Raw genomic sequence first — 23,212 nt, forward strand, 5'->3', positions numbered from 1 at the left:
GACAACTCCAACATTGACTACTCCAACACAGACAACTCCAACACTGATCACTCAAACACTGACCACTCCAACACTGACCACTCCAACTCTTACCACTCCAAAAATGGCTACACCAACACTGACTTCTCCAACACTGTCCACACCATCACTGACCACTCCAAAACTGACCACTCCTACATTAACCACTCCAACACTGTCCACTGCAACACTGACAACTCCAACACTGACCACTCCAACACTGTCCACTCCAATATTGACAACTCAAACAATGGTTACCCAACACTGACCACTCCACCACGCTCCACTCCAACACGGACAACTCCAACATTGACTACTCCAACACTGACCACTCCAACACTGATCACTCCAACATTGACTACTCAAACACTGTCCACTCCAACACTGACCACTCCAAAACTGTCCACTCCAACACTGACTATTCCAACACTGTTTACTCCAACACTTAACACTCCAACACTGTTTACTCCAACACTGACCACTCCAACTCTTACCACTCCAACATTGACTACTCAAACTCTGACCACTCCAACACTGTGCACACCAACACTGACTATTCCAACACTGTTTACTCCAACTCTGACCAATCCAACACTGACCACTCCAACAATGACTACTCCAACACTGACTACTCCAACACTGACCACTCCAACACTGTTGACTCGAACAATACCCGCTCCAACACTGTGCACTCTGACATTAACCACTCCAATACTGACTACTCCGACACTGTCCACTCCTACACTGTCCACTTCAACACTGACCACTCCAACACTGTCGACTCCAACACTACCCGCTCCAACACTGTCCACTCTGACATTAACCACTCCAACACTACCCACTCCCACACTGAGCACTCCAACTCAGACCACTCCAACACTGTCCACTCCAACACTGACCACTCCAACAACGGCTACCCTAACACTGACTACTCCAACACTGCCCACACGAACACTGACAAGTCCAACACTGACCACTCCTACACTGACCACTCCCACACTGACCACTCCAACTCAGACCACTCCAACACTGTCCACTCCAACACTGACCACTCCAACAACGGCTATCCTAACACTGACTACTCCAACACTGCCCATACGAACACTGACAACTCCAACACTGTCCACTCCAACACTGACAACACCAACAATGGCTACTCCAACACTGACCTCTCCAACACTGTTCACTCCAAAACTGACAACTCCAACAATGGCTACTCAACACTGTTCACTCCAACACTGACCACACCAACACCATCCACTCCAACTCTGTCCACTCCAACACTAACTACTCCAACACTGTTCATTCCAACAGTGACTACTCCAACACTGTCCACTCCAACACTGACTACTCAATCAGGGTTCACTCCAATGCTGACCACTCCAACACTGTTCACTCCAACAGTGACTACTCCAACACTGTCCACTCCAACACTGATCACTCCAACAGTGACTACTCCAACACTGACCACTCCAACACTGACTACTCCAACACTGTCCACTCCAAAACTGACCACTCCAACACTGTCCACTCCAACACTGACCACTCCAACACTGTCCACTCCAACACTGACCACTCCAACACTCACCACGCTAACATTGTCCACTCCAACACTGATGACTCCAACAATGGCTACTCCAATGCTGACTACTCCAACACTGTCCACTCCAACACTGACTACTCCAACACTGTCCACTCCTACGCTGACCACTCCTACACTGACCACTCCAACACTGACCACTCCAACACTTACTCACTCCAACACTGACCACACCAACACCGTCCACTCCAACTCTGTCCACTCCAACACTGTTCACTCCAATAGTGACTACTCCAACACTGTCCACTTCAACACTGACTACTCAATCAGGGTTCACTCCAATGCTGACCACTCCAACATTGACCACTCCAACACTGACCACTCCAACACTGACTACTCCAACACTGACTACTCCAACACTGACCAGTCCAACACTGACTACTCCAACACTGATGACTCCAACACTGACTACTCCAACACTGACCACTCCAACACTGTCCACTCCAACACTGTCCACTCCAACACTGACTACTCCAAAACAGTTCACTCCAACACTGACCAGTCCAAGACTGTCCACTCCAACTCTGTCCTCTCCAACACTACCAACTCCAACACTGTCCACACCAACACTGTCCACTCCAACACTGATCACTCCAACACTCTAACCTCAACACTGTACCCTCCAAAACTGTCCACTCCAACACTGTTTACTCCAACACTGACCATTCCAACACTGACTACTCCAACACTGTCCACTCCAACACTGACTACTCCAACACTGTCCACTCCAACACTGACCACTCCAACACTGACCACTCTCAACACTGACCACTCCAACACTGTCCACTCCAACACTACCCGCTCCAACACTGACCACTCCAACAATGGCTACTCCACTTACACCTTGCTTCTTTTTATTGGTTGCTGCTGACATCAATAGATGATTATGTTTGCAGCCCCATTGACACGTCCCAAAAGCACCTCAGCTCTCATTACTGCATCACAATGAATGCTCCCGTGATGATTGCAGCCTGCTAAAAATTCATGCTTGATGGTGGTAGGCATTTGTATCCCTGGGCATTGATGTTTCCATAGCAGGCCATGGTGAAACATTTAGGAAACTTCCCACTGTGTATCTATACAAATTTGTCAAAGCTTTTAGTGGTATGATGAATGTACACAAACTTCCAAGACAGTAGAGGTGCTCCCTTGTTTTCTTTGTGATGATACTTAGGTGCTAATTCCAGGACAGATTCTCTGATATGATAATGCTGAGTAATTTAAAGTTACTGATCCTCTTCTCCTCTGATCCCCTAATGAAGAATGGCTCATGAGCTTCTATCTTTTCAACCTATTGTCAATAATCAGCATTTTGATTATGCTGATGTTGAGGCACCATTCATCCAGAGTTTCAGCCTCCTGTATGCCAATTCAGCACTACCTTTGAATTGGCCAACAGAGTGGTGCTGTCTGCAAGTTTAAATATTGCATTGAATACTGCTTAGGCACACAGTAATAGGCATAAAGCAAGAAGAGCAGGGAACCAAGTACAGAGCCTTGTGGTGTGTCTGCACTGATCTTGATTGTACTGACTAGAGTCTGCAAGTGAGGAAATCAAGGATCCAGGTGTACCAGGAGGTATTGAGCCCCAAGTCTTGGAGCTCATTGAATAGTTTCAAGGAGATGATAATACTGAATACTGGGCAGCAGTTAATGAAGAGCATCCTGGTGTATGCATCTTCACTGTTGAGATGTTGCAGGGTTGAGTGAAAAGCCAATGAAATGGCATCTGCTGTTGAACTGCTGTGACAGTAGGCAAATTGGAGTGGATGCAAATCACTCTTCAGGAGGGAGTTGAAATTTATTTATTTATGAACATAGCACAGTAATAGACCCTTCTGGGCCAATGAACCCCTGCCAACCAATTACACCCACATGACCAATTCACCATCTAACCCATATGTCTTCGTAATGTAGGCACCTGGTGGAAAACTTTGCAGTTATGGAGAGATTGTAAACTCCTTACAGACTGTGGCAGGAATTGAACCAGTGTCGCTGACACCATAACAGTGTTCTGTTAACCACTACGCTGCTTAACTCTGGGCAGCCTCTCAAAGCTCTTCACAGTGCTACCAGACAATAGTCATTGAGGCAAGTTACCAGATTATTCTTGAGCATGGGTATAATGGAAGCCTGCTTGCAGCAGATGGATAACTCAGACTACGGAAGTGTGAGGTCGAAGATGTCCGTCAACACTCCAGCCAGTTTATAAGCGCAGGTTTTCAATACTCAGCCAGGTACACCATCTGGGCCAAATGCTTTCCATAGGTTCACCCTCCTGAAGGATGCCCTCTCATCAGCTTTGGAGTCTGAAATCACAGGCTCATTAGGGGCTGTGAGTATTTGTGGAAGTGCCTCCATGTTCTGTCGTTCAAAGTAGGAATAAAAGGCATTGAGCTCGTCTGGGAGCTAATCCTTCTTGTCCTTTATGTTGCCTGGTTTTGCTTTGCAGGAGGAGATGGCAGTCAAGCCCTGCCACAGGTGGAGGTTTAAGCTTTTGGCCAGAAGAATAGAAGGTCAGCAAAAGGGTGAACTGGAGCTCAGGAAAGGGTGAACATAATCTTACTGATGCATGAACACCTTAGCTAGAAGCAGTTCTGAGAATGCAAAGTACCTGGTTCAGCCTGTGTTTACTGTCTGAAAAATGGATGGAATTTGAACCAGAAAGAAGGGCAGGATAAAAGGCTTCACTATTGCCATTTTAGGATGCTAAAATTCATCCAAAATACAAAAACTAAAAGCTGTTGGTCTTCCAGTGTAAGGAGCTGTCTGTAAGTGAATGTTGCTTACTGGCATTTCCAGGTGCAGGTGTGATGAGAGACCTAGGCAAAGATGGTTACGACCCAAGTGTTGGAGTATCTGGTATGAGACTAGCATCAAGGCATGGTATGAGACTGAAATGAAGACAGGGCTCTAAAACCAGACACTAGACGAGAATCCAAGTTGAGCTGATGATTGAACCTCAGCTCAAGTGCTATTTAGAGATTAAAATTCTGGTGCCAAAACATGGCCACCAATTAGCCTTAATTTTTAAAGGAACCGTGCAGCTATCCATATTATGGAGAATTAGAGTGTCTGACCCCCAGAAGCTGACATGGTGAGGTGAGTGTTGTACGTGTGGAGAGGCACACTGAAGCTCGAGCAGCTGATGTGAAGCTTCTGTAGGGAAGGAGCCCAGCCTTGGTCTGCTGCCACTAGACACAGAATGACTGGGTGCAGTGTAACAGACTGTCCCTTTCCTCATGGCTGTACTTCAGGAAGGAACATGAACTCAGACATTTCAAGCAAATACATTGATTTAATGATGCAATGAACATAAAGATCGACCTATATGATTGTATTGCTTTTACACATGATGACCAGAGTGTATTTGAGTCAAAGTTGAGTTCAATATGTGCAAGTACAGGTGCAATGAAAAACTTGAGGCATGCACTCATAGAGTTAAACAGGATCTTTAGCCCAATGAGTTTTCCATAGAGCTGGTCCTATTTTACTTGTGTTTGGTCCATATCCCTCTAAAGCAGGGGTTCCCAACCTGGGGCCCATGGACTTCCTGCATAATGGTATTGGTCCATGTCATAAAAGAAGTTGGGAACCCCTGCCCTAAAACTTCTCTGCCCATATACCTATCTAAATTCCTTTTAAGCTTTGCAATTGTTCTTGCCTCTACCACTTCCTCTGACAGGCCATACCATATATTCACCACACTCTGTGTGGAAGTCCCATCCTGGAGGTCACCTTTAAAAATTTCCCCTCTCATTTTAAATCTATGCTGTCAAGTTTTAGACTTCCCCTGCCCTGAGGAAATGACTGTCACTATCTCTGCCCCTTGTCATTTTATATACCTTCATAAGGTTACCACTTAGCCTTCTACACCCTAGGGAAAACAATCTCCAGCCCACCAGTCCTGGGAGCATCCTGATAAATCTTTTATGCATCTTGCACTCTTTCCAGCTTAATGACTTCCCTCCAGGGCAAGGAGGACTACACATAGTGTTCCAAGAATGGTCTCACCAAAGGCCTTTACAGTTGCAACAATCATTCCATCCCATGTGGATTGACTAATGGTGTGCATGCCAAAGGCCTTCCTTACCATCCTGTCCATCTATGCCACTCCTTTCAGGGAACTAGGCACTCGTACCGCTGAGTTCCCTTGTTCTACAACATTCTCCAGAGCCCTACGTTTGCTGTGCAAGTCCTACCCAGGTTTAATTTACATTAATGCAACACTTCAAGGTATCTAAGATAAATTCCACCTGTTATCCTTCAATTCATGTTCCCAATCTTAAATAACCTTCTTGACTGTCACTACATCACCAATTTTTTGTGTCAATAATGAACTCTACCAACTGCATTCTCATCTAAGTCATTAATATAGATGATAAACATCAGTGGACACACACAAAAAATATTATTTTGAACTAAAGGGGAGCTTATAGTTTCAGATTACATAGTTGTTGGAGCTCCTGAGTCTTGGTGAGATTGTTCAACACTTCATATTGTAATCAGCGAGGGAATCATGCCACACCACTGGTGAAGATCACTCTGCAGTTACAATGTAATGACAAGCTATCATGTAGGTAGAGAACAGAATGTAGAAATGACAGAGCCTAGGAGATCAAAGGAGGAAATCTGAGTGACATGACAGAGGGCCACAGTTAGGGAAGGAAATTGGGACAGTTTGGCTTTGTGAAAGATTTCACTCAGATTGAAGAACACAAGAATGACCATGGACCATCACACAAGAGACCACTGGTGACTTTGTTCATGAGGGTAAAATATAAAACAAATAATGCTGGAAATACAGACCAACACACACAAAATGCTGGAAATTCTCAGCAGGTCTATGGGAAGGAACGCAGGGCTAATTTTCAGATCAAAGATCCTTTGTCAGAGCTGGTTGAGAAAGAATCTACAACCTGAAATATTAATTTTCTTTCTGTTTTGACAAATGCAAAATGGTCTGCTGAGTGTTTTCAGCATTTTCTGATAATCTTTTAGAAATTCAGCAAGTTTTTTATGATTTTCAATTTCTTGTTCACAAGGCCATCCGTGCATTTGGGAAATCTTGAGGAAAGACAGGTGAAAGGTAAGTATTTAGTTGAGTGTATGATATCTAGACATAGGTAATGTTACTCCTGCTCAAAGCCAGACTTGGCTTTTGGCAATGAGGAGTTAACTAACTGATCCTGTGGATAGATAACTGCCAGCACACCCTTTGAAAAATTAAGAGTTTAGAATTGATCAAAACACCTCATTAGTGGTTATCTGTGGGGAGTTTTCATTCTTAAAATCATGATTCACAATCTTGTTTGATAGAATTATACAATACCTGCATTTAAAATATTTGTTTTAATTGAAATTAATCCAGCAACAGGTAACACATATAACAACCTTATTGCACGCACAAACAGCAAAAATCAGTGAAGTAGCATCTTCTGGGGAGTAGGAGTTCAGTACACCAGGTGACCATTATTATGAAATGTGTGTCAATTCTTTAGCTTCAACACAGCTTGACACCCTATCCAAAGGTCAGCAACTTCCTGCAGCTGAATCACGTAGAGCTGTACTGTGCTGTCACTGTTGTGGTTATTGCAGATTGAGCCTGAGACCAAACAGTACCAGGTTAACTTCTTGCAGTTAAAGTCATTTGGACCCTAGACCAGAAGACACAAAAGCAGTATAAGGCCATTCAGCACATCAATTCTGCTCTGCTATTCCATTTTCACTGATTTATTATCCCTTTCAACCCCATTCTCCTGCCCCATAACCTTTAACGCCTTATTTAATCAAGAACCTATCAACCTCTGCCTTAAATATACCAATGACTTGGCCTGCACAGCTGCCTGTTGTTGTGTTCTTTATACATACTGTGGGTTACTCATAAAGAAACATATTCTGGAAGAACATAACTAGAACTTTTATTTAACAGCAAACAGCTGTTATTAATAGATAATCTTTGATGTCAGATACAAAAGATCAATGTCTGCCTTCTGATCAGGTCTCTGAGGACTAGGATGTGGATGCAGTGGCTCCTTAGGGTTGCTAGGTTGGTATTTAAAGCATATTCAACAAGAAGGCAGCAATTCTGCAATTTCTTGATTCATCCTGGGCCAAAACATCACTTCCTGCACCCTTCTCTTACATTTTTCAATACCTAGGGGGCCTTCATGAATTTTCCCAAGCATTTCTTTTTGGAGACTTTTAGGAATCACAATTCTGCTACCTTTGTACAATATCCAATCTACAACAGACAGTTCTGATCTGTGGTTCCAATAATCTTGTACTTCTGATGTACAGTCATGCTTATTATTTGGCCATCCATCCATCACCACTTGCATTAGCTGACTGAGAATTTTGTCCTTCTCTGTCTTAAGACACAGTAGTTCTAACTTTTTGGGAGCAACAGGTACAGTCTCTATGATCATATCAACTAATGACTGAACATCAACAGCGTCCCTGTGACTATCTTTTGTTGTTCGATCCACAGCTCTGGAAAGTGTGTCAGCTGTGTACATGAATTTTCCGGGTGTGTATGACACATTCAACGCATATCTTTGCGATTTGATCATCATTCACTGAATTTGCAAAGGACAGTTGCTTAAAGGTTTGTTAATGCTGAGCAATTCATTTTCAATTTGGGCATACCTTGTTTCTGGATCGGATAATGCACGAGATGCATATGCCACTGGTAGCCATTCCTGATTGTGTTTCTGGAGTGATACTGCCCCTAAGCCTGCTTGAGATGCATCCCATGAGATTTTGATGGTGTCTCAGCATCACAGAATTTCAACACAGGTTCTTTGGTGAGCACTTTCTTGAGATTTTGCCATGCCATGCCTTCTCCTGTTCCTGATTCCAGTTCCATTTGTTTTTCTTTTCTGTTAGCTGTTCAATGGAGCAAGCTGTTTTGAAAGATTGGGTATGAATTTTCCCATTATTTGACCATTCCCATAAACCTTTGAACATCCTTTTTACATTGCAGTCTTGGCATGTTCTCAATAGCAGAAACCTTCAATGGATCAGGATGCACACCCTCTGATGATATCACCCACAAAGGTAAGCTCAGTCTCTCCTAGCTGACATTTGTCTTTATTCAACTTCAGGTTTGCCTTGTGTGTTGCCTCAAAGACTTGTCTAAGTCTGGCATCATGCTCTTGCTTAGATTATTCCCAAACAATAATATCATCCATGGAAGTATCTATGCCCTCAATGTGCATATTAGCTTGTGAATGGTTTTATGGTACAATTCAGGAGCTGATTCAATTCAAAATGGAAGCCTAAGAAAACAGTACCTGGCAAAAGGAGTGTTAAAGACACACAACTTTGAACTTGGTTCATCTAATTTAAGTTGCCAGAATCCCGAGGATGTATCTAATTTACTGAAGTACTTTGCACTAGCAAACAGTGACATAATTTCATCATGAGTAGGCAATTTGAATGCGCTCTTTTAATGGCGCAATTCAAGTCTCTTGGATCTAAGCAAATCCTCAGTTTTCCATTTTTCATATCAACAATAACAAGCAAATTGATCCATTCAGTCAGTTCATCAATTTTTTTTAATGACTCCTAGCCGTTCCAATCTGTCTAGTTCTGTTTTCAGTTGATCATGTAATGCAAAAGGCTCTTTTCTCCATGGATGTACTACAGGTGGCACTGTGTTGTCAATTTTAAACGTGTACTCTCCTGGAAGACAACCAAGACCTTTGAACAAGCTCTCTTTCATCAACTCACTGCATTCTGACTCTGTGTCACTATCCAGGACTAAATCTCTTTTCACCAAATTCAGTTTCTCACAGACAGAAAGTATTGACTGTACATTTTTTGGCATTAGCTGCCACCAACAAGAGACATGGCAGGACACTAGCTTAAACATAAACCAAAAGCACTAGAAATACTCAGAAAGTCAGACAGCATTGCAGAGAGAAACAGAATTATCGTTTCATATTGAGGACCCCTCAGCCAGAACTTCTCTGCGCTTTAATGAAAAGTCAGTGATTGAAATGGTAGCTCTGTTTGGATGGCAGTCAACTCAGTCCTGTTCTGGGCAAAGTTTACCCTTCAGCTAGCATTTAATACTCATAAGTAAGATTGAATCCTGATAAAGGGACTTGGCCTGAAATTTTAACTGTTTATTCCTCTCCTTAGATGCTTCTGACTTGCTGGATTCCTCCAGCATTTTGTGTGTGTTGCCCTTGATTTCCAGCTTCTGCAGAATTTCTTGTGTTTATGGGTAAGATTTTGGATTTTTGTTGGCGGGTGGTGGAAGGGGGTGTTGTTGGAAACTGAAACACACTCCTTCAGGGTTTGTAGAGTTGGAGACTTTGCACAATATTTAAGAGTGAGCACTTGAATCACCAAGGGAAAAAGGACTATGATCAAATGCTAATGATGGAAATAGCACAGATGGTAAGTGATAGTCAAACCATGATATACGTGAATGTGAAAAACCTGTGGAAATGCTGTCAGACCATGCAATTGATTACCTGAAATCACACTGTGCAAAACGAGATATACTGCATGTGTCAATTAATGTACATAAGGTTCTTTTTATTGTTATAAGACATTAAATGGGGGTATTTGATTAAAATGTTGAGACACATTTATTATCAAAATTGAGGTTTCTGTTCACGTTACAAATGAGGAAATAAAAATGTAAAACCTGTTTCACATTTAGTTACACTTCACATGCGGCTGCCCATAAACACCTATCTCATGGGAAAGGGTGGCTGTCAGGATCTTATAAGGTGTCAGTACCTCTAGTTGAACTTTTTGTGTGTTTTCCCCCTAGCCGTCAGTCTGTGGTTTTGTATTGCCATGTGCTCCTGTCCCCACTCCTGCTCTGCACAGGCCCCTGTATCACTGAGTACTCTGTCTCTCATCTGTTTCTCATTGTTACCTGTATTGCTGCCACCCGTGTCTCATTGTGCTCCACCTATCATCTGCTTCTCTGTTTATTGCCACTGTATTTCAGTCCTGTGTTTTCACCTGTTTATTGCCAGATTATGTTAGTGCGTTTTCCTGAGCCTGTCCAGCATTTGTATCTGTACTCTGTCTGTCTGAATATTGACTCTGCCTGTTTCCCAATTCTAGTTTTTGGATTTCTCCGAATGTTTTGTTCTCCACCTGAGCTTTGAAGCTGACTTTGTTGCCCCCCTGGATTTGCTACTCAGTAAATATCACAATGCTCACTGGGTCTGCAATTGGGTCTCTGCTTCAGCGCCCTGACATGAGGTATTTCGGGAGATTTATGTAAACATTTCAAGCTTTGTTATCCTCATTTAGGAGTTGGGGGATGGAAAAGGAAAGGAGTAGAAGTCTCCTCCCTGTTCAGGAAGCACATGACAAAGTTTTTGCATGAGCATAATTTCTGTTGTTCCTTTCAATAGTGGCCAAATTCTAACCAACACCAGATTGACTTTATAAATTGCACAATTCCTGGTTTGAGTCTTTCTGTATCCAGCTTTTAAACCATCCAACCCCACCAGAGCACATCTCTCCCTTGGAACTGAGAGCCCAGGTCACTGGAGATCTGGAACTCTCAATTTAAGTGCAAGCATTGACAGTGAATACTAAACCTAATTACACAGTATTGGTGCCTTGATAAAAATGACAATTCTTTTTTAAAGCAAGCTTTTCAGGGAAACACCAATCAGCTATTAGTTGAACTCATAAATACAAGAAATTCTGTAGTTGCTCGAAATCCAAAGCAACTCACACACACAATGCTGAAGGAACTCAGCAGATCAGGCAGCATCCATGGAAATGAGCAGTCGATGTTCTGGGCTGGGACCCTTTTTTGGAGCTGGAAAGGAACTCACCCTTTATTTAATCGTTTATGGAATAAAAACATTGTCTAAAGTGCCCTTGACGAGGTGGCGCTGACTACTTCTGCATGGACTGCTGCAGTCCACAATAAATACATTGCACAGGAATTTCCAAGAATTAGATAAAGAAATGTCCTGATCAAGATCTGAACTGTGAATTTTCCCACACATCTGTTACTCTTAGCCTGGGTTTGGGAATAAAAATCTTTTGCCATTTATTCTGCTCCACTGATGGTGGAAGGGTTATCTGTACAAGGTGGGTTGCTAATCATAGATGGTGCGGGGCTTCATGGATGCTGTTGGAGTTACATGTCACAGAATTGCTTCTGGGTAGAATCCAGAAGAGTACCCATCCCCCAAGTGACCAACCTGGTGCTTAAAGCCCACTAGCTACCATCCACCCAAGCTTTTGCCCCAGTGCTCCCTAGAACTTGGTGTGGAATTCTCAGTCCTTTTGGAACTGGAATTATTTTGTTGTTTCACAAGCACCGAGATACAGTGAAAAGCTTGTCTGGTAAACGGTCCATATAGACAAAATAGTGCGCAATGAAATGTGACACTACAGAGAAAGAGTAAGTAAACAGTAAGGCGCAAGGTCATAAAGCGGTAGATTGTGAGATCAAGGTCGAACTTACTGCACAAGCGGACTATTCAATACTTTTATAACAAGCTGTCCTTGAGCCCGGTTTTATGTTATTTCAGGCTTTCGTATTTTCTGTCCGATAAAAGACAGACGAATACAGAATGTGCGGGGTGGATTGTGGATGGAGTCTTTGACTCTGCTGGCTGCTTTACTGAGACAGCGAAATATTTACAATATTATTGCAACGTTCTTGCAGTAACCAACCTCGCTGTTCCGCTTGCCGGGAGGGAGGGAGCTGTGCTCATTTCAGTCAATCGCTCCTCTCTCTGAAGTTCGTTCAGTCGCCTCCTTGGGATTCGCTTCATCAGAGTGGATCTCTTCATGTGGACGAACTGGTGGACTCCACAGAACCAGAGGGAATGAGTGAGGACAAACACTGGATTAGCCATAAATAGGGGCGACGACCTCCTCCCCATCACTAAATATTGAGACCTCTGCCGAGGTGAGCGCGGAGCCTCGGACTTCGGTCGTGCGTGCATTTCACTTTCTTGGTGAATTCTGCTTGCGATGTGACCTCGTATCTTTAATGCACCCCACTTTTAAGCACATATTATTAAGGCTGTGTTTCGTGGACTCGCGTTCAAATGAAGGGAACAGATTAAAGGAAGGGCTTCCCACACTCCTGCGAAATCATTAATGACATCGCTGGCGTTAAACAGACCGGGTTATGGCGGAGCTGTGAGCCCTCATTCACCGGAGCTCAACGTGCGCGGCTGAGCTTTGGTCGTTGTTTCTCGGCTCCTCACCACTGGCAGCGCGCCCAGAGAACATCCGTTCGGTGGTCCATAGAGTCCTTGGTTTCACAGCTGGGCGATCGCTCACTGCCAGTACCAGGAGCCGGGGAAGCAGAGGAGCCGGCGTGGAGAAAGCCAGTTCGACAGTAGGTCAAAGAGGGAGTGAGAGGAAATCAGAAGGGACTGGGGAGAGGGTGGAATAGGGACAGAGGAAGAAGGGAGTCAAGGAGAGTTTGGTTAAGGGTAGATGAAGTAGGAATCGAGGGAAAATGAGATAGGGATCAGAGTGGGAAAGGAAAGGAGGTCGGGAGAAGAGGATCAAAGAGCAGGAGAGTAGTTATAGCGAGAAAGAAATTGGATCCGAGAGGGTATGGGACCAGGAGGATTAGGGAAACGTAGAATATTTTAAGGCGGGAGAGGAATTGTGGAAAGGAGTGGAGGAATTGGAAGGCAGGAGAGGTTTCAGAGGGGCGGGAGAGGGATCGGCCAGACGGTAGAAAGACGGGAGAGCAGGAGGGGGATTGGGAAGAGGGAAAAATGGTGGAGAGGAAAAAAGAGGGGAGATGAGACACAGGTGGGCAGATCGAGGACATAAGGGTGTAGAGTCAGTCAACTGGGATAACTACAGAAAGGGATCATCAACAAGGGTGAAGGAGGTCCAGTGGTCAGCTACACATCGTCTATCTATGTTCCAGATGCTGCGGAGAACGAAGGGACAGTAGTCGGAGGAGATGGCCACGTCTGACCGAGACTGTTACTTGGACGATGATGGAGTTTCCTTTTCGTCCAATGAAACTAACCAGTGTCTGGAAGATCTGCTGAAATGGTTGATTTACCACGGCACCGAGGTACATAACGAGGGGTCCAAGATCATCAGGATCCTGATCTCTATTGTCTATTCTGTGGTGTGTGCCTTGGGTCTGCTGGGCAATCTCCTGGTGCTTTATCTCCTGCAAGCCAACAAGAAGAAGTCCACAATGACCATCTTGGTCATGGGCCTGGCTGTGACTGACATCCAGTTCGTGGTGACCCTACCTTTCTGGGCAGTGGACACGGCCATGGACTTCAGTTGGCCTTTTGGACGTGTCATGTGTAAGGTGGTGTCATCTATGACGGTGATGAGCATGTACGCCAGTGTCTTCTTCATGGCTGTAATGAGTATCACCCGGTACTGCTCGGTGTCCCAGTCACTGAAGATGAAAAGGAGGTCCTCCACATGCTGGGATGGGTTAACCTGTGTCTTCATCTGGAGGTTGGCTTGTGTGGCAACCCTTCCTCAGGCCACCTACTCCACCACCATCGTGCTCCCCACTGAAGAACTGTGCATCACCAAGTTTCCCCAGCTTCACAGCAACCCCCAGTTTTGGTTCGGGCTCTATCAGGCGCTGAAGGTTTTGGTTGGCTTCATCTTACCCCTCGCCATTATCTCCGCCTCCTACCTCCTATTGCTGCGTTTCGTCAACAACAGAGAAATGAGCAGCAACAACCCAAAGAGGATGTCCAGGGTTACCAAATCCGTCACCATCGTGGTGTTAGCCTTCTTCATCAGCTGGTTGCCCAACCAAGCTATCACTCTCTGGAGTGCCTTCATCAAGCTCAATGTGGTCCATTTCAGTGTTGCCTTTTACAACACCCAGGCGTATGTCTTCCCTGTGACTGTCTGCCTAGCGTACAGTAACAGCTGCCTCAACCCGGTCCTCTACTGCCTGATGCGGAGAGAGTTCCGAGCAGCTGTCCGCGACCTGGTGCTGAAAGTCACCGGGGTTAGCCGCATCCGTCCGGCGTTGTCACGGGAGGCACCCGGCAAGAAGGGACGGCTGCCGGTCGCCATCTCCATGACAAGGTGAGTGGCTGGGGTTCTCAGCAGATTCAAGGAGAGTGGGATTCAGTGAACAAGATAGGAATTGGAGAGAGATAACGCTAGAGATCAAAGGGAGAAATCCGAAGAAAGAAAGGGACTTGACTACCTGCTGTAGTCGATTAGCTGTGTTTAACCCGGGATCTCGGTCCAGCGCGTGCTTTTATTTCATACTTCAAATTCTTCATGTGTACTTAAAAGCTTTGCAACCTTAACTGGCCAGGAAAGAGTACAGAATGATACTCGCTTGAGCATGAAGAGGTTATTTATGCACAACAGGGATAAATTGCACGCTCTGTCCACTGCTTGTGAATCTTCTCTGCACCCTCATCGGTGCTATCACATTCCTTCTATACCTTGGAGACCAGAACTGGACACAATACTTCAGCAGGGGTCTGAGCAAGGTTTTATCAATTTGTAGCATAACCTTGCTCTGTACCCCAACTAATGAAGACCAGAACTCCATATTCCTTCGTAACAATATTGTCTGCCTATGTTGCTACCTTTAAGGATCTCTAAGGTCCTTCTGTCCCTCAATACTCCCTAAGACCTTACCATTCAAGGTGTACTTCTTAGCCTCATTAGAGCTCCCAAATTGCATCACCTCACAATTGTTGGGATTAAGCTCCTGGGAATTTCAGCAATTCCATCAACATGTCATTTTAAGATGATGAGAGGGATCGATCAGAGGCTTTTTCCCAGGGTTGAAACGGCTAACAAGTGAGGGCACAGTTTTAAGGTACTTAGAAGAAGGTACAGAGGAGATGTCAGGCATAAGTTTTTTATGCAGAGAGTGGTTAGAGTGTGGAATGGGCTGCTGGCGGGGATGGTGGAGGCGGATATGATAGGGTCTTTTAAGAGACTCTTGGATAGGTACATGGAGCTCAGAAAAATAAAGGGCTATGGGTAACCATAGGTAATTACTAAAGTAAGTACATGTTTGGCACAGCATTGTGGGCCGAAGTGCCTGCATTGTGCTGTAGGTTTTCTATGTTTCTACATTCCTATAACTCTCTGTGGCCTTCCATCAGCAACTCCACTATTCTGCAAGTTTATTGATTTTGCCTCCCACATACATCATTCACTTCTATTACAAACATCAATGAAATAGGCACTGATCAAGATTAATACATGAGTTTACAGTTATAAAACAGAAAAAAATTCAAAAATGAGAGCTGCAGAGGGACTCTGGAGTCCTCATGGAGGATTCCCTGAAGGTTAACTTACAGGTCGGGTCAGAAGTGAGGAAGGCAAATGCCACATTAGCATTCATTTCAAACAGACTAGAAAATAAAAACAAGGATGTAATGCTTGGAGTATTGTGAGCAATTTTGTTCACCTTAGTTAAGAAAGGATATTAAGAAAGGGTTCTGAGGCGGTTCACAAGAACAATTCTAGGAATGTAAGTCTTATTGTATGAGGAGCAATTAATGGCTCTCAGCCTTTACTCACTGGAATTTCGAAGAATGAGGGGGATCTCATTGAAGCATATTGAATGTCGAAGTGAACGTAGATAGTGGATGTGGAGAGGACGCTTCCTTTGCAGGGGAAGTCTAGGACCAGAAGGCACAGACTCAAAATAGAGAGACATTCATTTTGAACAGAGATGTGGAAGAATTTCTTTAGTCAGAGGGTCATGAATCTGTGGAATTCATTGCCATAGGTGGCTGTGGATGCCGGGTCAGTGGATGTACTTAAGGCAGAGTTTGATAGGTTCTTGATTAGTCAGGACATGAAAGATTATCGGGAAAAGGCAGGAGAATTGGGCTAAAATGGAAACGGATTAGCCATGATGAAATAGCAGAGCAAACTAGATGGGCCAAGTGGCCTAATTCTGCTCCTGTGCAATATGGTCTTATCACCTGGATAAGTGTAAAAAATGGGTGAGGCTTTATGCGATGTAGAGGTTTCACAAGTGAGTAATAGCTTAACACAATCCTTGGATCTTTTAATTAGATAAACTACTTCTATTGTTTACATTGGGATTATATCACACATTATTATTTATCCATTAAGATCACAGATGATTCATTGCCTGCTGTGGAAATTTGTAGCTCTGGAGTTTGCTAAGATTAGTTTTGAATGAAGGCAGTCCCTTTCCACCTGGAGTAATAACCACTGGATGACTGAAACAAAGAACACAGTAACTGTCAGGATGTCAGTGAGCAGTGCCCACTGAAAGCTGAGCTAAACTTAATAAAGCCATTTTATTATGATCACACATGTCCTCTTGTAAACAAATATTTCTAATTCATTGCCATGCAGCAAGAATTTAAAAGTACCCACTGGACACTGAGCAGTTGTCTGTCACTGTAGTAATTTGTGGTTTCAAACTCAATTATGGGTTAAATTTATAATCTATGTTGACATTACCATATCCAGAAGTATTGAATTGGCATACATGCTTATCGCTTGCCAGCATATTAATGTTAATTCACCAATTGATCTGTTCAAACAGTGTGCTGATCTAAAAAATGGAACGTAACAGTATCGCTCCTTTAGACAATGGGATGAACTTTATTCAAAAAAAATTCCAACTTTGCAATCAAATCTCAATGACCTCAGCTTTCTATATTTCAATCTTCCTCCTTAACTCTCTATGCATCTTCATCCTGGTCTTTTGTGCACAGTGCATCTCTTTGTTCTACCATTGGGAGCCAAGCCATCAACCCTTGCACCTCCAATTAATGATGTTCATTATTCAAACCCACTCCCCCTCCTCTTTCCTCTTTGAAGAATTCTCTTTAAAACTTTCCCATTGTCCAAGTTCCCTCAATCAGTTCTGCACAGCGTTTAGTTTTACCCTAGACCTCCATGATTGATGTTATAGCATGTTAGTACAGTTAAGGCTCAGCATTAGATGTCCCTGCAAGAATACTATTGCACTTTACAATACATTAAGTGATGAGTTGTTGATGGCCACCACAAACAGTAGGCAAATTCTACTGTTTTTTTTTATCTCCGAGAGGTTCCATGTCACAATTTGAAACCTTGCTGAGCATTGAGAAAACATGCCTCCAAAGTTGACCAGACCAATTGAGAACTCAGTAATAAGAGTAGACCATTCAGTCCACCAAGCCTCCCTTGCCTTTAAATTTGATCATGGCTGATCTGTGTTCTCATTCATTTATCATACTTACAGTTCTTTCCTGATCTCAGTGATGATATTTTCTAATTGGCTTCAGTCTCCCCAACTTTCTGGGGAGAAAGTTCTGAATTCTCACAATCTTTAATTGAAGAAACATAGAACATAAAGAAACCTGCAGCACAATACAGGTCCTTTGGCCCACAAAGCTGTGACAAACATGTCCTTGCCTTAGAACTACCTAGGCCTCTATTTTTCTAAGCTCCACGTATCCATCCAGGACTCTCTTAAAAGACCCTATCATTTCTGCCTGCACCACCGCCACTGGCAGCCCATTCCATGCACTCACTACTCTGTGTGTAAAAAACTTACCCCTGACATCTCCTCTGTACCTACTTCCAAGCACCTTGAAACTGTGCTAACCACTTCAGCCCTGGGAAAAAGCCTCTAACTATGCATACAATCAATGCCTGTCATCATCTTGTACACCTCTATCAAGTCACCTCTCATCCTCCGTTGCTCCAAGGAGAAAAAGCCGAGTTCACTCAACCTATTCTCATAAGGCATGCTCCCCAATCCAGGCAACATCCTTGTAAATCTCCTCTGCACCCTTTCTATGGTTTCCACATCCTTCCTGTAGTGAGGTAACTGGAACTGAGCACAGTACTCCAAGTGGGGTCTGACCAGGGTCCTATACAGCGGTAACATTACCTCTCGGCTCTTAAACTCAATCCCACGATTGATGAAGGCCAATGCACCGTATGCCAACTTAACCACAGAGTCAACCTGCATAGTAGCTTTGAGTGTCCTAGAGATCCCTCTGATCCTCCACACTGCCAAGAGTCTTGCCATTAATGCTATATTCTGTCATCATTTTTGATCTACTGAAATGAACTACTTCACACTTATCTAGGGTTGAACTCCATCTGCCACTTCTCAGCTCAGTTTTGCATCCTATCAATGTCCCACTGTAACCTCTGACAGCCCTCCACAATATCCACAACACCCCCAACCTGTGTGTCATTAGAAAATTTACTAACCCATCCCTCCATTTCCTCATCCAGGTCTTTTATAAATATTACAAAGAGTAGAGATCCCAGAACAGATCCCTGAGGCACACCACTGGTCACCAGCCTCCATGCAGAATATGACACATCTACAACCACTCTTTGCAGTCTGTGGGCAAGCCAGTTCTGGATTCACAAAGCAATGTCCCCTTGGATCCCATGTCTCCTTACTTTCTCAATGAGACTTCCATAGGGTACCTTATCAGATGCTTGTTGAAATCCATATACACTACATCTACTTCTATCAAAGTGTTTAGTCACATCCTCAAAAAATTCGATCAGTCTCATAAGGCACAACCTGCCTTTGACAAAGCTATGCTGACTATTCCTAATCATATTATGCCTCTCCAAATATTCATGCATCCTGCCTCTCAGGATCTTTTCCATCAACTTACCAACCACTGAAGTAAGACTCACTGGTCTATAATTTCCTGAGCTATCTCTACTCCCTTTCTTGAATAAGGGAACAACATCTGCAACCCTCCAATCCTCTGGAACCTCTCTCATCCTCATTGATGATGCAAAGTTCATCGCCAGAGACTCAGCAATCTCATCCCTCACTTCCCACAGTAGCCTTGGGTACATTTTGTCTGGTTCCAACAACTTATCCAACTTGATGCTTTCCAAAACCTCCAGCACATCCTCTTCCTTAATATCTACATGCTCAAGCTTTTCAGTCCACTGCAAGTCATCCCTTCAATCGGCAATATCCTTTTCCATAGTGAATACTGAAGCAAAGTACTCTTTAAGTACCTTTGCCACCTCCTCCGGTTCCATACACACTTTTCCACTGTTACACTTGATTGGTCCTATTCTCCCATGACTTATCCTCTTGCTCTTCACATATTTGTAGAATATTTTGGTGTTTTCCTTAATCCTGTCTGCCAAGGCCTTCTGATAGCCCCTTCTGGCTCTTCTAATTTCATACTTGCTCCTTCCAGCTAGCCTTATAATCTTCTAGATTTCTATCATTGCCTAGTTTTTTGAACTTTAAATAAGCACATTTTTTCTTCTTGACTAGATTTACACCAGCCTTTGTACACCACAGTTCCTGTACCTGATCATCCTTTCCTTGTCTCATTGGAATGTATCTACACAGAACACCACGCAAATATTCCCTGAACATTTGCCACATTTCTTCCATTCATTTCCCCGAGAACATCTGTTTCCAATTTATGTTTCCAAGTTCCTGCCGGATAGCCTCATATTTCCCCTTACTCAATTAACCGTCCCCCTAACTTGTCTGTTCCAATCCCTCTCCAATGCTATGGTAAAGGAGATAGAATTGTGATCACTATCTCCTAAATGCTCTCCCACTGAGAGATCTGACACCTGACCAGGTTCATTTCCCAATACCAGATCAAGTACAGCCTCACCTCTTGTAGGCTTATCTACATATTGTGTCAGGAAACCTGTCTGAACACATCTAATTACACCCCATTTAAAATGAAGAAATGCATCCTAACAGATGCCATAGACTGCAGCCTCTCTCTATAATAGGCAACAAGATGAACAAGTTGGAGACTTAAATAAAAGTTCCATTAACGTTTACAGCAGCTTATTATTGTGAACAGGATATAAATTAGATTGAAACTCTTTCATCCTTTGAGCCTTAGGATCTGATTTTTGCTGGACACCAAAAAATGTTATATCACAATAGCTGCTCTGAAAACCTTTAACTGAACTTATTCCCAACTCTAGGCTTGCCACTTCACTCTGCACAACCATTATGTGGCCTCCAAATGTGAACAGTCAGCCTGTGAAAATTTGTCTTTGATAAACTGATTCAGTTTTCTGTATATGTTTTATGTTTTATTTTCACAAAGTTCATTAAGGAAAGTTTTTTTTTATATATACTGTATCTCAAATCTAGCTAATACAGAAGCTTTTGCTCATACAATAAACTAATACAGGCAGTTCTAAAAGCCACTGATGCCAAGTTTAAAAATGTGCCAGGCCACGGGTGTTGTTGAATCAGAGAATGCCAGAGCAGAGAGTTCCAACATGTAATGTTTTGATTTAAGTTCTGATATAAAAAACTGGCAACTAGGCTTCTGTTCTCTTTATTGTAAAATGAATGAATGAAATGTAATATATTGATAGGGAGAAATAGAACACAGAAGATAGATATCAAACACAGAATACAGCTTAGGAACAGACTTGTTGGCCCACGATCTCTGTGCCAACCTTGATATTGATTTGAACTGCAAATCTGCCCACACATGGTCAATGTCCCTCCATTCCCTACCTGTATATATGCCAGACTAAGGGCCTTTTAAACGTTGCCACTATAGATCAAAACACAGGGCAATACTTTAACTGAAAGGGTTGGTTAAACGAACTAACTCTTGCAATCCCATAAAATTCAATCCACCCATTTTCCTTCAGACACTTTGTTTAAAGGATTCTGTGAAAAAGTTCTGCAATATATTCATGATGTATGAAATAAATTGAACAAATAAGGAAAACTAATATCTTTCTTTGACATTATGTTAGTTCATTGCATGTTTATTGATGCTACTTGGGTACCTGTTAATAACTGCAGGCTGATGGTATTGATGTTTGTGCAACCTTTTTCTTTATAGGTTGTAGTATTTGTGCAGTACTGCAATTTGTCTTAAACTTTGGTTGACATACCATTTCCCACACTGCCCATTCATGCAAGAGGACACTGGTATGATTTCTGTGTTTCCTATTCTCAGGGCTGCTCCACCTGTGGAATCAAAAGAAGACCAAATATCTGGTGGATTAAGTCATGAGCACCAGGTGTTGAATCAAACCTATGAGATCCTTTAGCATCCAGAGAGGTGACCATCCTGGGTTCCAAGTTACATCCCATGAAGTGAACCTCTTAGCATCAGGGATTGACCATGAAGCAAAACCAGAACTCTGGTTACAAACTGCATTGATGGAAAACTTTTCAACCAGTTCAAATTCTGCCCCTCTCATACAATCTATTTCCTATATGTCTTATAACTGAAATTTGTACTTCAACTGGTTAAGTGAGAAGTTTAATTGACAGTGTGTTGAAACCAGAGTTATCCATTTTACAGCAAACATGTAATTGGCTCGAGCCTCATTCAAGTCACACTTAATTTTGAGACAAATGAGAAATATGTCGTGACAGCTTGTAAAGCAATTCAACTCCTGAGGCAGAACTTACAATGGAATGTTGCTGAAGATCAAGTGAGTTGCCAGCCAAAGGATAAAGTAATTTTAAAATAGTGATCCACAACAATGTTGTGGGGAAGGCCAGAAGTACATCTGAGGACAAATGGTTCCAGCTTGTTATAGGGGGAGCCTCAGATGATGAAACCATTGTGATAAGATCCAATACAACTTCAATGAATTAATTCATTTAGTTGGGGATAGCAGCCATGCAGACAGAAAACTTGCGGATCATTTACATATTGTTAATTCAGATGTATTTAATTGTTTTATGATTTTTTATATTCTCTATTTTAAGTTTGATTCATTTTGAAAACTTTTGAATTCTTTTCAAAGCCTGACAATCTTAACTTTAAGGCTTATTGTTTATCCTATACTAATTAAATGTAATTAGTTGAAAGCAAAGTATCTAATTTCTTCAAGCTACTGTGTTATAAAGTTCAGTGCTTTGAGTTAGTGCAACGAAGCAGGCCAGTTTAGACCCTTCATTCACCAGCTAACGCTCTTGTTTCCCAATATACACAGACCCAGACTGTTGATTCACTTGGTATAAGTCCTGTCTTGTGAGTGTTGTTTCACTACAGGAGGCTGTGCTGGGTTAAGTGGTGATGTGACTGGGAGGTTAGCGGATCCTGAGGGAGAACAGTTACAGGGAAAGTGTTTGAGATGGGCTCCCTTTAACTGACAAAGGAGCAGATCAAACATGGAGTCATAGAGCATGACAACACAGAAGCAGGCCCTTTGGCAAATCTACTATGCTGTGCCAGCTGGTTTCCTGCCTCGTCTCATTTACCTGCATCTGGACCATAGCCTTCTGTACCCTTCGTGTCTATTTATGTATCCAAACTGTTCAATGTTACAATTCAAATCTGCATCCACCACTTCTGCTGACAGATCCTTCCACACTCACAGCGCTGAGTGAAGTAGATTCCCCTTAGATTCCCCTTAATACCCCTTTCATCCTTAACCTGTGATCTTTAGTTCTGGTCTCATTGAACCTGAGGAAAAAAAGCCTGCGTACACTTACCTTATCCATACCCCTCAAAATTTTGCCAAACCTCTAAAAGAGCTCCTCTCATTCTCCTGCACTCCAGGGAGAAAAGTACTGACCTATTCAGCACATCCCTGTAACTCAGGTCTTCAATTCCCAACAACATCCATGTAAATGTTCTCCTTACACTTACAAACTTATTGACCAGAACTGCACACAAA

General features: G+C 43.0%; 1 protein-coding gene across 1 annotated transcript; it reads left to right on the forward strand.

The window, feature by feature from the left end:
* The first annotated feature begins 13,553 nt into the window (after positions 1–13,553).
* Positions 13,554–14,669, forward strand: LOC132405902 (relaxin-3 receptor 1-like). The gene has a single exon (XM_059990879.1). It carries the CDS (start codon positions 13,554–13,556, stop codon positions 14,667–14,669), a length of 1,116 nt encoding a protein of 371 aa, XP_059846862.1.
* The last annotated feature ends 8,543 nt before the right edge of the window (positions 14,670–23,212 follow it).

This window comes from Hypanus sabinus, chromosome 16 (assembly GCF_030144855.1).
Source record: "Hypanus sabinus isolate sHypSab1 chromosome 16, sHypSab1.hap1, whole genome shotgun sequence".
Classification (NCBI taxonomy): domain Eukaryota; kingdom Metazoa; phylum Chordata; class Chondrichthyes; order Myliobatiformes; family Dasyatidae; genus Hypanus; species Hypanus sabinus.